We start from the raw sequence: 15588 nt of genomic DNA, 5'->3' as shown, positions 1-15588 counted from the left end.
TACAATGAAATTAAATGGGGATTGGAATGTTGAAAAGTGTTATTTTAGTATCATTAAAGGGATAGCTCACCCAAAAATAGACTTTTTTTTTTTTTAAGTTAAAGTAAAAAAAAAAAAAAAAAAAAAAAAAAAACTAGTAAAATGAAAAAATAAATAAAATTGTTTAAAACTTTAACTTTTTAAAAAATATGTCTATATAGATTTTATTCATTTTTATTTCCCTTTTAGTTTTAGTTATTTCAATACATAAAGTTAAGTGAAAAATTAAAAAGATAAGTAAATAAGGTCTATAGAAACTAGTGATGCTTGATCTCATTCATGTCAAAAAACATGCTTATTGGCTGAACTATAGTTTTTCCAAATTACACAAACAATAAGTCACTTTTACAGTATGTTTAACCATCTCTTTGCCAGACTCTGATGAATCGTCAGCTCACGTATCATTTGACTTCTCTGCTGAATCTTGGAGCGCTGTTGTGGACACTGAATTCAGTAGGACACTGGACAAAGAGGTGGTCAAGAGGCAGGAGATCATCTATGGTCAGTAACGATTAACATATTGTTCATGAGTTTTTTTGATGATATGAAATACACTGTTGTCTAAAAATGTCTTTTGGATTTGATTGGATGCTTTAGTTAAGCCTAATTTGATTGGTTAGCGTTGTGTTTGTCGCAGAGCTGATGCAGACAGAATTTCACCATGTCCAGACTCTCTCCGTTATGGCTGATGTTTTAAGGCCGGGGATGTTGGAGGAAGTGCAGCTGGAGCAGGACACGATTGGTCAGATTTTTCCCAGGGTGGATGAGCTCTTGGTTTTGCATAGAAACTTTCTTATAGACATGGAGACCAGACAGAGGGTGTCTATTCACCCAGGAAAGCACAAGAACTACATCATCCTGCAAATTGGTGATATTCTGCGTCAACAGGCAAGTAAGAACCTAAACATCTGGGGCCGGTTTCACAAAGATAGACTTTGACTATGGCTTAGATATAGTAGATAGGCAGACTTCAGATAGACATCTAAATCAGACCGTTGCACAAAGCACTTAAGACTCTGACTATCTTAAAGGGGACATATCATGCTAAATCCACTTTTTTAGCCCTTAAATGCATTTTGTTGTATATTTGGAGTGTTTAGAAGTACAGAAAAGTTGAAATTATTCTCTTCAGGTGCTTCGTTGATATCTTTATTTTCTGTTTTGGCCTTATTTTTCAACCTGTTCCGATTTTTCTGTTATCTATGACGTTTTGTGAACTATTACGTCACAGTATTTGCAGCGGAACTGCCAAATAAGGACATTGACTTCCGGCCCAACACTTCGAGCAATCCGCCATTTTTATTTCTCGCTGCAATTTTGTAGTCCAAGCTAAAGGATGCAGAAGTTACGAGAGGGTAAGTTAAAATGTTCGGTTGTTGGATGTAGTAACCCACACGCTTCATTACACCGTCTAATGTAGATGAACTGCTGCGCTTGTGACAGGACATGTTTAACTGAAAGAACGAGCAGAGAGAGAGAGACCCGGTCGCGCGCACGCACTCTCTCTCTCTCTTCGGAGCCAGGCGAAAATGTAAACAAGACACCGTCTCCAAACTAGACGCTGTCTTGCTCTCTCTCCCTCGCACATATTAATCAAAATAAATCGACACGGTGGTAAAAGGTCGGAAGACCAAAGTTTCATGTGTAAATACAGTAACACACCATTGCGATACATCCATATGAAGACGTTGTTCTGCAGGTTCGTCGTCTTCATTTTCATCTCGCTCCGGCTCCGACTCTGGCTCGAACATGTAAGGCTGGCTGGACGTAAGTCTTCCGTTGTTGACATTTTGTTAATAACGTGTGAATAAAAAGTTTCTGTGCCGCTAGATAATCGTATCTCTGCTATCAAACTACAAAAATGGCCGAACGGGGTGGAGTTGAACCGAGTGTCACCTGGAGAGGGGGCGGGGTATGAAGTGTCTCAATTGTATTTAAAGAGACCGCACCAAAACGAGTTGCTCTCAGACGCACATCAGAAAAGGGTTAGAAAAGGGTCCTGTGGAGCTATAATAATGAGGAATTCAGACCCAAGCATTGCAGTTCCGCTTTATATAGACTACAAATGTATGATTTATATGTAAAAAGGAACGATTTAAAAGCATGATATGTCTCCTTTAAGTAGGACTACATTGCAATGCATTCTGGGTAAAATAAGACACTTTTCAAAACAAAAAACATGGCGGATCGAGTAAGCGCATTCAACCGCTCAGTGCGGTTTACCCATAGACTGTAAAAAATAGGGTTTACCCCAGCAGGAAATATGTGTTTGTTGGAGGAGTATAATTGACGGAGTATGTTTTTATGTTTCCACTGTTCGATCGCGCCCGTGCCTCTCTCTGACACACACACACACACACATTCCAGCATTGCAATCTTGACATCGCAGCCTGTTATTATGCAGCATTCACACCAAACGCGAATAGAGCGTCAAATTCGCGTCTAGTTCGACGCTTGAACATTTTGAATCCATTCGCGCGTCCAAGGCGAATAGGACGCGCGTATAAAGCGAGCGTTTGAAGTGAAATAGACGGGCGTTCAGAGCTATGACTCCACTATGACTCTACTACCCCCTGTTGCGTGAGCAGTGTATTGCATTTCATGCACCGCCCGTGATGCTTGCGTCCACTGTTTATTTAGACCATAGACTGTAAGGTTTAGACTATGAAAGGGAGCGCGTCGATCGTTGCTTGCGTTGACTATGTAACGGCCCTAACAGTTACAAGGGCATTTTACTTGGGAATGTAGTAACAAGAAGAAATGTTTAAATTATGAGCCATTTTCCATTTTCTTTTGGCTGTCTGTAATGTAACTGATTGTTACTGCTGGTTGCCAAGGTAACATAGAGTAGACCTAAGTTAGCCTGGGTTTAAGGTGTCTAATTTTTTGGGTCTAAATTGTCTTTATTTTTGTGAAACAGTCTAACTTGCATTAGACTAGTCTATGAGCAAATTTTAGACTTGTCTAACACTATAGACCGGTCTAAAAAATCTTTGTGAAACCGGCCCCGTAGACTTGACCAATTTACTTATTGGGGCTGCACAAGTTTAGCTCTTACCTTAGGTTCATTTAGCAATTGTGTGTGTAGTTCTCAGGCCCAAGTGCTTCTCAGATGATAGAGTTGTACGGCCATTTCTGCAGTCGTCATCCAGAAGCACTGAAAGTTTATAAGCAACAACTACAGAGCAACAGGAAACTACAATTATTTCTCAGAGTAAGTTGATTAAACACACACGAACACACTCATACGAAACAGTTTGAGTTTTACGTTGATGACCGCATGTGTTGCGTCTACAGCAGCTGAGTACCAACTCTGTCGTCAAGCGTCGTGAAATCCCAGAATTCCTTTTGCTTGTTACCCAGAGAATTACAAAGTACCCTGTTCTGGTAGAGAGACTCCTTCAACACACCGATGGTAAGTTAAATCAGTTAAATATGAAAAATGATTACTTTTAAATTAGTTAACAATTGACATAATTACCATTCTTAATAACAATAAGTAAAATAGAAAACAACAGGCGGTATGATCTGATCTCACCATCATCGAGTCTGTCTGTGATTACATGAAGAAACAGAAAGAAACTGTTTCTTCAAGTGTCTTGAAGATGTTGCCACAGTTCTTCTGGATTTAGTCTGTCTCAGATTTTCTGTTTCTTCATGTAATCACAGACGGACTCGATGATGGAGAGATCAGATCATACCGACTGTTGTCAGACTCCTTGTGCATACAAAAATCTCACTGGATTATTACAATTAATGACAAAAGGAATGTTTGGAAATGTAAACTGATATTTCCCACTGACACTACAGCAAAAGATATAAATAACTGGCTTAAAAACATTTTTTGGTCAAAATACTAACGTGCCTAAGACATATATATTTATATATAAACCTGAAAATCAAAGATACATATGAATAGCACTGTTACATTATACAATTGATAAAAAAAACATGATATTTGATAAAAAGGGATCTGAATGGTCACCTTTGTGGTGTGCTGGCACTTCTGTAGATGGCAGTGCTGAGCGCTATGATATTGCCGTGGCACTGGAGGGTCTGCGGAGGGTGATAGAAGAGGTGGAGCGGCATGTGGGAGATTATGAGAATGCAATGAAACTACAGGACATCATAAGTCGCCTAGACAACAAGAGCTGCACTCGCCTGAAGAACGGGGAGATCTTCGGCAAGCAAGACCTGCAGAAAACACACCGAACTCTTACACACTCTTCAGTGCTGACTTGTAGGACCACCTCTGGCAGACTGAGAGGTAGCCTATTAAATTTCTCTGCTGATACAGATAGCCGATTATTCAGAATGATATCTGCCTGCCGATACCGATAGTTTGATTTTCTTTATGGAACAGCTAATGCTGTAAACTATACTGGGAACCTTCTTATTTGCAGAGGCGGACAGAGTACACAGCTTCATTACTTGAGTAAAAGTACAGATACCCCTTGCTAAATTTTACTCAAGTACAAGTAAAAGTACTACAGTTAGATGTCTACTTAAGCAAAAGTACTAAAGTACTTGTTTTTAAAAGTACTTGAGTATCAAGAGTACAAGAGTAAATTTTCTAAATATTGCATTACTACTGCCACAGTGCTTACATTGGTAAACACAGCAAACACTTGAAGCGAAAACTATCATTAACTTGTTCAGAAAATTGAAATAGTCTGGCGAGATGGGGCCACGGCTTGGCACATTCCTGGGATGTGATATTTTTTTCCCCAGGATGGTAGGGGAAGACTCGTGAATATTCTTTAGGAAAGTCATCCCTGATTGGTCTGATGACCTACCCCTAACCCCACCCCTAAACCTACCCGTCACTGGGGGTCTTATGACCTCCATAACCCCGCCCCTAAACCTACCCGTCACTGGGGTCTTCCCCTACCATCCTGGGAAAAAAAATATCGTTCCCGGGATGGACCTGCTGCGTCTTCATCCATTGTTTCGTCCATGGTTTCGTCTCTTATCTAAATCTGACCATGCAGTTGACTTTGGCGGAAAGCTGAAGGTGATTGCTGATAGGCTGTCCCAATCAGTGGCGCCTGCACAATCCAATCACATTTGAGAGGGTTTCCAAGATGTTTTCCTTTTTTTTTTTTTTTTTTTTTTTTTTAGAAGAAGTAACGGGTACTCACAGTTCTGGATAGAAATGTAGTGGAGTAAAGAGTACAATATTTGCCTCTCAAATGTACTTGAGTAAAGTCATGAGTACTCCCCAAAAATGATACTCGAGTAAAGTACAGATCCCTCAAAACTGTACTTAAGTACTGTACTCAAGTAAATGTACTCCGTTACTGTCCGGCTCTGCTTATTTGGTACATTACTATAATATTAGATGCTAAAATAATAAAAAAATTTGAACTATTATATTTAACTGTTATTTATTTTCAGATATAATAATTACACCGAAATAAAAACTGAAATGTTTGAATTCAACTCAGTTGCACATAAGATAGTTGTCTTAAACACTTGTCTTCATGACAAATGTATACAAACACACATATACTTAACAGTAAATAAGCTACTCTCTAGTGCTATTTGTAGCTAACTAATGAACTGTGAACTGGATAACGTCAAAACGGCATTTATTGTTTGAATTTCTTGATAAAATGGACAGAATTTAAAAGCTGAGACTTCTTATCAGAAGTAACAAAGCACAAAGCTCTTTGTGATTATTGGATTGGAGGTGCGCTACAAATAATGTTTTTGCTTTTATCGGCTGATACCGAATTATTGGCTGATAACGGTCCAAGCCTAGTTTGTATTCTTTTTTTTTTCTTTCTTCATTAATGTATTATTTAATTCCATTCCAGAATCCCATTCTTTCTCTCTTTTACAGATGTTCTTGCGCTGCTCCTCACAGATGTTCTGGCTTTCCTACAGGAGAAAGAGCAGAAGTTCGTCTTTGCCGCATTGGTACAGAAATAAAGCCTACAAATTATATTGTTTTTTTTCTGTGCCCTTAGGATCATACATTTAGACCCTATCAAAAATTTAAATGCTATCAATATTATATTAAAATCAAAAAGGTTTTAAATATGCTTTTAATATAATATTAAAATCAGTTTTAAATGTACTGTATCTTCAGGAGCAGAAGCCATCTGTGATGCCCTTGCGAAGACTCATTGTGAGAGAAATAGCCAATCAGGAGAAAGGATTATTTCTCATCAGTGGCGATTACTCTGTGGGGCCGGAGATGTATGAGATACACACACAGACTCGTGAGGAGCGTAACACGTGGATGACACTGCTGAGGCAGGCCACTGAGAGGTGTGTTAGGATTCTTTACTTGTTTTGAATGACAGCCTGTACACTATCATTTAAAAGTTTGGGTCAGTAAGATTTTTTCATATAAGAATGATTTTAGAGAATAAGTAATGGCGGCTGAAAATTCTGCTTTGCCTTCACAGAAATAAATAGTATTTCAAAATAAATAAAAATTATTATTATTTTTTATCAAATAAATGCAGCATTGAGGAGTATAAGAGACTTAAATAACTCTACCGATCCTAAACTTTGAATGGTGTATATTTATATTTGTTTCAGCCTTCCTGATGATCAGACCAAGAAGAATGAGGGGGAAATCAAAGTTAAGAAGATACAGAAATTACAAGGTAAACGTCCAAGCATCTATCATCCATCTGTGCACGACTTTATTGTTCCTAATGTCTTATGTCTTGTTATTGTCTGTGCATGTAGAGGCGCTATTCTCTCTGGATCTGCAGGTGTGCTCTGTTATTGAGGAGAAGTTGAGGATCTGTAGAGGGACTGGTAGATGGAGTCTGGCTACTTGCCGCCTTCTTGTTCAACCCCACCCTGAAAACACCCCTCAGGGTGTCACATTACTGTCTGACGCACAGGAAGAGGGTAATGAATCTGTCTTTCTCTCTACAGACACACAGTCAGGTGTTACTGATTTTCACCAAAGTCTCTTTCTTTCCCAGTGGTGAAGCTGGCTATCACTTTGTTGTCTTGGCTTTTCCCTTGCATATGGGCACCAAATAACCATAACTTTGGCCAAGAAAGAGCAAACCGTGAGTAATCACTTTACCAACATCCAGATTGCTAAATACCAGACAACAATCTATCTATCTATCTATCTATCTATCTATCTATCTATCTATCTATCTATCTATCTATCTATCTATCTATCTATCTATCTATCTATCTATCTATCTGTCTGTCTGTCTGTCTGTCTAATTTATGCACACACAAATAATATCTATCTCTGTCCAGATAAAGAACAAAATTTGCCAAGTGGGAGGAGCAGGAGGAGTGCTATGGTAGGAACAGGGGTGGGGCCTCTTACAATAGCCCCGATAAGCCCCGCCCACCAGACTTATTTAAAGGTAAACACATCTGCAAGTGTTGAATTTGTGTTGAAAACATATTTGACCTTATTCTTGAAACACATGCATGTAATATTCTCTGACATTCTATAATATTCAAAACATTCTTATGCAAATTTTCCGATTCCGTTCAATGGAATAATGTGTGTAATCAGTCATTTATGTACAAATTCTGCTTGTGAATCATGAATCATATTTCTACAAATCTAGGTAGCAGAGGGTGTTCACAACTTAATCCATATACTCTACAGTCTGCAGGTGGGAGTTATTGGTTATCTTATAATTAATAACTGCTAAATGTGTATGTGTTTTGTATGAATGTATAAATATACTCTTATTTTGAAGGCTGCTATAATAATTCAAGACAGCTGCTTTGAAGTTCAAAATCTCCTCCTCCTGGAGGGAGAAGCTCCGCCCCCAAATCTTAGCGGTTATGATGTCAAAAGGGTTGGTGTGGCAATTTTTCTCACTGCATGTTTATTCTAAGATCTTTATCTAGAATGTGGTAGAGTTACATGTTGATATTATACATTGAAGTAGGGTTTATTTGAAGCATGTTTTCCAGTCATCCTGCAGACAATGATTATTTACACTTATTACCGTCTCAACAGCAGAGTTTGGAGTCTGGTGTGGTTGGTGGGACTGTGGCTGTGCAGCAGAAAGAACTGGAGCAGAGAGAAAGAGAGCATGCTGAACTGATGGACAGACTGGTGAAAGAGGAAGAGCAGTTTGAGGAGGAACTGTGGCTGTTTGAGGAGAACATGAGGAAGCTGAGAGAAGAGGAGAAGAGAGTGATGGAAGAGAGGGAGATATTAAAAGAAGCGGGGAAGAAACTGGTGAAAGAGAGTAAGAGCCTGGAGACACAGATAAGACTCATTCAACATAACTCAAATCATCGTTAAGGCATTCTGCCTTTTAACATATCTCAGGAGTGCATTTATTTGTTTGTATTATGAGTTGCATCCCAATCCGCATACTTATGCACTAGTCTAGAGTTTTGTAGTATAAATATTGCGAGAAGTGTGTTCAAAATGAAAATTCCAGATATTAAAAGTACACTTTAAATACCCAGATGATGCACAAAAAACGAAGTGTGGAATGTTGGACACTTCATGCACTCAACATCAAGGGGGAGGGATATCAGACTCCAATGTTGAATGAAAAATAACTTTATAAAATTCACACAACATGGTTGAGTACATAGTGCATAAGTACATAGTGTATAGTGGGCCATTTGGGACACGACTTTGGGGTCTATTAGAATAGGTTTTCATGCTTGATTTGTCAAAAAACACATTTTTCACATATTTTACATTGTTGCAGTACCTCTCTTCCCAGTCTTTTAGTAACGCTCTGGGCTGCGTTTCTCAAAAGCATTGTGAGCTAAGTTGATTGTAGAGACCATTGGTGGCAATGGTTCTACAATCTACTTAGGCTTATGGTGCTTTTGAGAAACGCAGCACTGTTTAGTTCCCGTCTCTATAAAGTCCCTCCTTCCGAAAAGCGCATTGTGTTGTGATTGGTCCATCGCTTCGAGCATGTTTCAGAAATGTCACTACTAATGTAACCAGGCTTCACCCCCTTTTTTTTGAGTATGCCTTAAGCATGAGGAATATCGTGACTTGTACATTCCTGGAAGAACCTCAAGACTACAATCAAGGCGTTTCAGGGAGTTCAGAAACAGTGTACTACTCCCTTTGTAGTGGACTTTGTGGTTTGTAACTTATTGCAGATCTTTTCATGCTCAAACGGCAACATTAAACAAAAAAGAAATTTGAAAATGTAAAAAAACATAATGGGACCCCTTAAAAGTGTTTATGTGCGTTTGTGTTAAAATGACATTGCTGTGTTTTACTGGCAGAGTTAAAGACAAGATCAGACCTTCAAGACCCAGATAAAGACCAGAATATTAAAGAACTAAAACGGAGAAAAAGTAGCATATACTGTATGTGTGTGTATATATATATATATGTATATATATATAAAAGTATGCATGTTTATAATGATGACAATAATGGTCCAGCGATTGGTTGAGGTAATTATCACCTTTAGTACACTAGACTGCAGTCTAGACCCAGACCATGGTTATGTGACTACCAAGACCAAGATCATGACTCCAACTCTTTTACCAGGCTATAAATCTTTATTTAAGGTTTTGGTGGTGACCCAGCAAATCATGAGTCAGAAGGAAATACTGTGTCTCCATAAATGTATGTAAACTCCAGTGTGAAATTAATGGGGTGTTAAGTGTTGTTCTGTTTGTTGACAAATCTTTAACATTTTCACATGTCTGTCACACATTTTTACAGTGGCCCAGTAGTGCACAACACAACAAAATTTAAAAAGCAAACATAAGTTCACAACACAACAATATCAAGCCACAACACAACAAAATCAAGCCACAACACAACGGAAATGCTCCCGACCAGTGCGACCATAGGGGTGTTCATGGGCCTTATGTTTGCTTTTTTAAATTTCGTTGTGTTGTGCACTACTGGGCCTCCGTACATTTTGCATTTATATTTCCTAACTATTATGATCAAAAATCTTTTTATTTTAAATGACACAGAAATCACCATACACTCATTTTGAAAACACCACATGGTAACTTTGTAAAATATATAGAAAGACCCAAGATTTCTACCTTTAGAAAGTGAAGCACCGTCTTTATGTTAAAATTGCTGTTATTAGAGTTTTAACTGGTTACAGGCCGGACGGACTGTGGACGTACGAGTCTACGCCGCAGCCTGACAACAGCAGAGTCCACACTGCCAGCGGCACGCTTTCCATACATGTCTTCCTCCAGCTGCTGATGGGCAAACTGCAGCTCTGCAATCTCTTTCCCTGAGGATTCCAGATGTTTCCGGAGCATAGTACTGCCCTGAGAGTACAAGGGAAATGTATGTGTTAACAGAGCACTCATTGTAATTGTAAATGTAAATGTCTTTAATTTAGACTATCAACCTACACTGTTCACAAGTTTGGGCTTAGAAAATGTCAATTAAGACATGTATAATGTTACAAAAGATTTCTATTTCAAATAAATGCTGATTTGAACTTTTATTCATCAAAGAATGCTGAAAAACAAAAAATACGGTTTCCACAAAAATGTTAAGCAGCACAACTGTTTTCAGCATTGATAATAATAAAAATGTTTCTTGAGCAGCAAATCATCATATTAGAATGATTTCTGAAGGATCATGTGACACTGAAGACTGGACTAATGATGCTGAAAATACAGATTTGACGTCACAAGATTTAATAAAAAGTTCAAATATATTCAAATAGAAAACAGTTATTCTAAAGTTGTTGTTTTTTTGTCAAATAAATGCAGTCTTGGTGAGCATAAGAAACTTCTTTCAAAAACATTTTAAAAAATCTTACTGACCCCAAATCTATATATTTACAGTAAAAAAAATATGATGTACTGTTTGTGCTCTACATTATTATTAAATTGAATCATAATCAATCATACTGTCACAACATTTTTTTAATTGTATTTTGCCATACTAAAACTGCATATTCTAAAATATATTCTGAAAATAATTATAAAATAAGTGTTTTAGAAGGACTTTTGTGCCATGTTGTAGTTCTTTGTAGTTTTCCCCCTTGATAAGTCTACCCAGGTATGTCTCGTTTATGCTCTCTCTGCGCTCCCTGTGTTTCCCAGTTTTGGATTAGTTTGTTTGTTTATTAAATGTTCTCACTGCGCTTAGATCCTCGCCCCAGCCTGCTTTCTCCAAATGTTACAGAACCAAAGACTAGGAAGTGTTGCCCTTTATGATTGAAAGTTCATAAAGGAATTTTAGGTATGTCAGATTACAAAAAAGCTGACCCATGTTAGGAGGTCGGATTCCGGCAGCCCAACACTTGAATGCCGCCCATACAGCTGAGTCATAGGCCTGCTTAATCTCTCACGACAAAAGAGATCAGCTCTGCAAACTGGGCCCTGCAGGGAGGCAAGGAATTCATCTTTAATAATCAGTGAGTGAAAAAGTCAACATGTTATGCAGAATGTAGGATATTTAGCAGCACTTATAGGTTAATTTAGTGAACTGTTAGGTTATACATGGTTATAGGTAAGACTAAGAGTAAGAGTTAATTAACCAATAAGCCCCCTGAAGCCGTGATTTACAGTGGATTTAGAACAGCCTAACAACGCCCCTTAGCTGTTCTAAATCCACTGTAAAACACGGCTTCAAGGGGCTTATTGCTTTTATAAAACGGTTACTCCATGAAAATGTTAATTTTAATATTTATTTTATTCATAAAATAAACACCAGCAACAAAAAATATAACGTTATAACACATTTATTCCTCCGCCAAGCAAAGGGGTTGCTAAGCAACACATGCAGCAACAAAGAATCACAAAGGGCAGTTGCGCAGTAATACTAATGTAATGCGGTCTCAGGGGTATGTTTGTGGCTTCGAACGCGGCTCAACCAATCAGAATCAAGGACTGGAACTATCCGTTTTATAAAATTGTTTTTACAATATCAATATGTGACTCTAAAAATAACATACCATAGCTCTGCCAAGACTGTAGCCAGCACACTGCATCTGTCTCTGTTTGCGGTAAATGGCCTGTCTCGTGGCAGCGGAGCTCAGTGTCAGATGTTGCTGATGAGGAAGAAGAAAAAGTATGTATACCTGAATGCACTAAGCAACTTTAATTACCTTAGATCAAAAGTCACATTTAATTCCTCAAGTACAAAATAGAAGCAGGGCAAATTAATTATGTTTGTAATGTCATCACAACAAGGGTATTTTTCTTCCATTTCCAAATAAAATTATGCTAATTTCCATGGGATTTCAATGCCTGTAATTTGGAAAGTTCTATATATCCCCCTGTCCATTAAACAATTATTTTCCAGTTCAAAATAAGAGCACTGCAATGGAAGTCTTCTGTGATATAAATGTATTTACTGTCACTTTTGATCAATTTAATTTATCAAAGTATAAATTACTTTAAAAAAAATAATAAACTTAAATCGTACATATCTTCATTGATTTTACCTTATTCACATTCATTCTACAGTATTCTATCTGAGAATACTTAGAATTAGTAAACAATGATCCTAAATATTCCTTTTCTCTGTAATCACACACCTCCAGACGGTTAGTTTCAGTGATTTTCTTCTGCAGGGCTTCGCTGGCTGATTGGTGCATATCTGTTTGCTTTTTGATGACATCCCTCATGACTTGTGAAACGTTCTTTCTGAGCTGCTGAGATTCACATAGTACTGTTGATGAAGAATCCAAAGCCTGTTTGCACTCTTGATGATGATGGTAAGAGACAGACAGAGAAAGATTAGAGACCAGCAGTTGTTAGCTTATAAGTTGGACAAAAAGGAAGGGTGAGAGACTTTAAAGGCACACTATGCAGTTTCCGTTTTTCTCAAACAGCGACCCCTAGAGTCGCAGTGGAGTACTTGTATTTAACGTTACTGTCATAAATAGCACTCACCCAGAGCCGTCTCTGCACTCTTCCGACCGCGCTTTCTTCGTCGACTCTGCCATGTCGACGTCTGAAATGCGTGCTAGTGTCTTCCATAGAGGCTGCTTCATATGTTGTTGATGTATGTGACGTCATGCCGTAAAGCAATTCGCGATTCTCATGAGATTTGTCGGGGCGCCACCTCTCAAAACTGCATTGCTGGTTTTGCCAGCGTCGTCCCCCCTGCTTTTCTATCGGGATGATTCGCCCTATACGAGTTCGTTTACCATCGAAATGATTTTCGAAGCTGTTATATTAAGGTACAAATCTTGCATAGAGTGCCTTTAATAAGTGTCCTGGTGTACCTGGAGTGAACGGTCCGGTGGGGTCAGGTTTCTGTGAGAGGGGTGAAGGATAGGTTTTCACACCCGCTGAGAGTGAGCCATGCTGGGGAAGCAGATCTATTACTCTGGATCTCTCAAAGGCACAATCCAACAACTGCTTACTGCTCTCAGCCAAAACCTCAAAGAAAAAAGGTTTAGATTTAATTCTACTGAACATGCAAGTTCAACTTCATGCATTTTGTGTGAAAACAATTACAGGCATCCGACATATCTTAAATAACCAGCAATGCCTATTTTTCACCTGTTGTTGAGTTAAAGTCTTCCTCAACATGCTCTCCAGTTCTCCTTTGAGCACATTCAGGACTCTTCGTTCATTGTGTAGAAGATCATCGGCTCCATCTCGTATCTTGACAAAACATTTAGTGAAAGCCATGATTTTTGCACTCTTTATTTTTCTTTACTCACCACGATGATATTTAATACATTTTGAAGATTCACATTTTTATCTCTTTGACTCCTCGTGGAGTTGGTTATATTGTGGCTACTCACGGTCTCTGTCGTGGCTGGTCGAAATGTCCTGCCGTCAGCACTTTGCTGATTGACCTGCAATGCTTTCCTCAGACTGCGGAGTAATTTCTCCAGTCGTTCCCTTTGATGCTCCAGCCTGGTGTCCTCCTGTGTGACCCTGCCTGCCTGTCTGCGCAGGTGACCCTCCACCTCTCTCACACCCCGCATATACTCAGCCACCATACCTGCGCTGACCACCGCACTCTGATCACGCAGGACGGGCGGGGGAAAGGGGCCACTAATGATTCTGGAAGTGAGCTATCAAAGAAAAACAAAGCTGTAGTTATCACATGCAATGTTGGAATTTGTAATAGAATCCTACTGAACATGCACAGTACATTTACCTTCAGACAGTTAATTTGCATATATGCAAATGCATAATTCTAGTGTTTTCATACACTACCATCATAAGTCTGAAAGATTTTTTTCTCTCTTTTGCTCACCAATACAGTAAAAACAGGATTGTGCTTTATTTTAAGGTGTCTGTGTTACAGTGTAATTATATAATTAAGTACTGAGTAATAATAGGTAACTACGTGTAATTTCTATAGGGTTAGGACAAGGGTGTGGTTTGGGGATAGTTGGATGTAATTATGCATAATTTCTAGTAATTAATATAGTAACTACATGTAATGTGTAAAGGACACTAAAATAAAGTGTTACCTAAAACGGTAATATTGTGAAATATTATTACAATTTAAAATAACTTTTCTATTGTAATATATTTGAAAATATAGGCTACTAGTGGTTTTGGTTTATTAGTGGGCAATAATCCAGTGTAAGTTGGCTAATGGTCGGTATCACCTACATAATATCCCCTATAAAACTATATAATATCATCTTAAAATCAACATGATGATGGAAAAGAATATGTGATGTTTGTGGAAAAATATTGGATGGAATCAAAAAAATTTAGCATTCCCACGAGAAACTTTGCGTCCGTTAGCGAAACATTTGCGTTTCTCAGGGGAACGCGAATGCTTTGCAAAAGAACGTAAAAGCATTGGAATATTAGTCTATTTTCTGTCCATCTAATATTTTCCGTCCCCATGACCTATAAAGGAACTATAAATGAAGTATAAAATCAGGAAATCTGCGTTTAGAAATTCAAAGCGCCACAAAGTTGTATGTAACGTTAGGCTATTCACAAATAAATAGCCGTACTCGAAACAAACATATTACGGATACAAACTTTAATTAATGTTCTTTTATTACGAAAATGTATTAAGACATTTAGACTCAAGAGTCATAATAACATAACGGTCCTGTACAACAAAAATGACAATTCGCAACAATATGGTGAAAACTTCATGGGACGGCGCAACGCTGTTGCCAATATTGGCCAATCAGAAACCCAAACTGTCCGTTTAAGCATATCACAATATGATAGGTAGGCTAAACGACTGGGGAGATAATTACATGTTATTTGTGTATATTCACATGCAGATTATTGTTCCATACTTGAGTTTTTTTAATTTATATGGTTTAAATTAGCTTTTTAAAAGCAAATCAGCCACCTATGGCTACTTCTGAGTTACTTTACCATACTTCCAGTGTATTTAGGTCGGAATTCATCTTTCTTTTCCGAGTCACTCTCACTGTGGTCCTGTTCGTCACTGCAAGCTGTTAGCTGAGGAACTGTGTGGGTAAATGTCCCAACGCTGTGGCTGCGGTAGCGTGTAGAAGAGTGCAGTTGATCTACGCGAGTTTGACGCGTCAGATCCGCGGCGCGCAGAATCGAGCGGACCGACGCGTCCCTCCAGCCTTTAGATCCCACAGCCACAGCCGGAGATGCGGACCGGACGGATCGCTTCATGGTCACGGTACTGAACTACGAGCTTTACCA

The 15588-nt window shown here is 38.5% G+C and overlaps 2 protein-coding genes across 5 annotated transcripts in view; one reads left to right on the top strand and one right to left on the bottom strand.

The window, feature by feature from the left end:
- The window catches only part of LOC307166736 (rho guanine nucleotide exchange factor 28), a 25696-nt gene extending 16503 nt beyond the window's left edge, over positions 1 to 9193 (top strand). The window contains exons 18-32 of one of the 3 annotated variants that reach the window (XM_079885349.1): positions 415 to 540; positions 677 to 927; positions 3128 to 3253; positions 3337 to 3454; positions 4052 to 4306; positions 5885 to 5961; positions 6134 to 6315; positions 6592 to 6659; positions 6745 to 6912; positions 6990 to 7079; positions 7282 to 7394; positions 7605 to 7652; positions 7740 to 7841; positions 8006 to 8240; positions 8999 to 9193. In XM_079885349.1, the coding sequence (XP_079741475.1) occupies positions 415 to 540; positions 677 to 927; positions 3128 to 3253; positions 3337 to 3454; positions 4052 to 4306; positions 5885 to 5961; positions 6134 to 6315; positions 6592 to 6659; positions 6745 to 6912; positions 6990 to 7079; positions 7282 to 7394; positions 7605 to 7652; positions 7740 to 7841; positions 8006 to 8240; positions 8999 to 9003 (1964 nt within the window). In that variant the 3' untranslated portion in view covers positions 9004 to 9193. Of the gene's footprint in view, positions 1 to 414; positions 541 to 676; positions 928 to 3127; positions 3254 to 3336; positions 3455 to 4051; positions 4307 to 5884; positions 5962 to 6133; positions 6316 to 6591; positions 6660 to 6744; positions 6913 to 6989; positions 7080 to 7281; positions 7395 to 7604; positions 7653 to 7739; positions 7842 to 8005 lie in introns of those variants that run through there. The other 2 variants (XM_079885348.1, XM_079885350.1) reach the window with 2 other exon arrangements.
- tektl1 (tektin like 1) lies at positions 5893 to 15588 on the bottom strand. 2 transcript variants are annotated; one of them, XR_013822682.1, is made up of 9 exons: positions 15286 to 15588; positions 13725 to 14000; positions 13477 to 13581; positions 13197 to 13353; positions 12504 to 12670; positions 11919 to 12014; positions 11230 to 11343; positions 10039 to 10275; positions 5893 to 5922 (listed from the first exon to the last, which is right to left on the bottom strand). XR_013822682.1 is itself a non-coding variant. In XM_079885353.1 (8 exons), the coding sequence occupies exons 1-8, from the start codon at positions 15556 to 15558 to the stop codon at positions 10090 to 10092; spliced, it is 1374 nt and encodes a 457-aa protein (XP_079741479.1). In that variant the 5' UTR covers positions 15559 to 15588; the 3' UTR covers positions 9410 to 10089. The 2 variants fall into 2 exon arrangements, 1 of the variants encoding a protein (XP_079741479.1); XM_079885353.1 differs by lacking the exon at positions 5893 to 5922 and having other exon boundaries at positions 9410 to 10275.

This window comes from Squalius cephalus, assembly GCF_949319135.1.
Source record: "Squalius cephalus genome assembly, chromosome: 11".
Taxonomy (NCBI): Eukaryota; Metazoa; Chordata; class Actinopteri; order Cypriniformes; family Leuciscidae; genus Squalius; species Squalius cephalus.
Note: the sequence above shows the minus strand (reverse complement) of the source record. Positions and strands in the feature narration are given on the sequence as shown.

Coding starts and splice junctions, on each gene's coding strand:
- tektl1 (XM_079885353.1), bottom strand. CDS start 15,558: ATGAAGCGATCCGTCCGGTCCGCATCTCCGGCTGTGGCTGTGGGATCT. Junction 14,001..15,285: donor CTAAATACACTGGAAGTATG/GTAAAGTAACTC, acceptor TTTCTTTGATAG/CTCACTTCCAGAATCATTAG. Junction 12,015..12,503: donor CTGAAACTAACCGTCTGGAG/GTGTGTGATTAC, acceptor CTTCCTCATCAG/CAACATCTGACACTGAGCTC.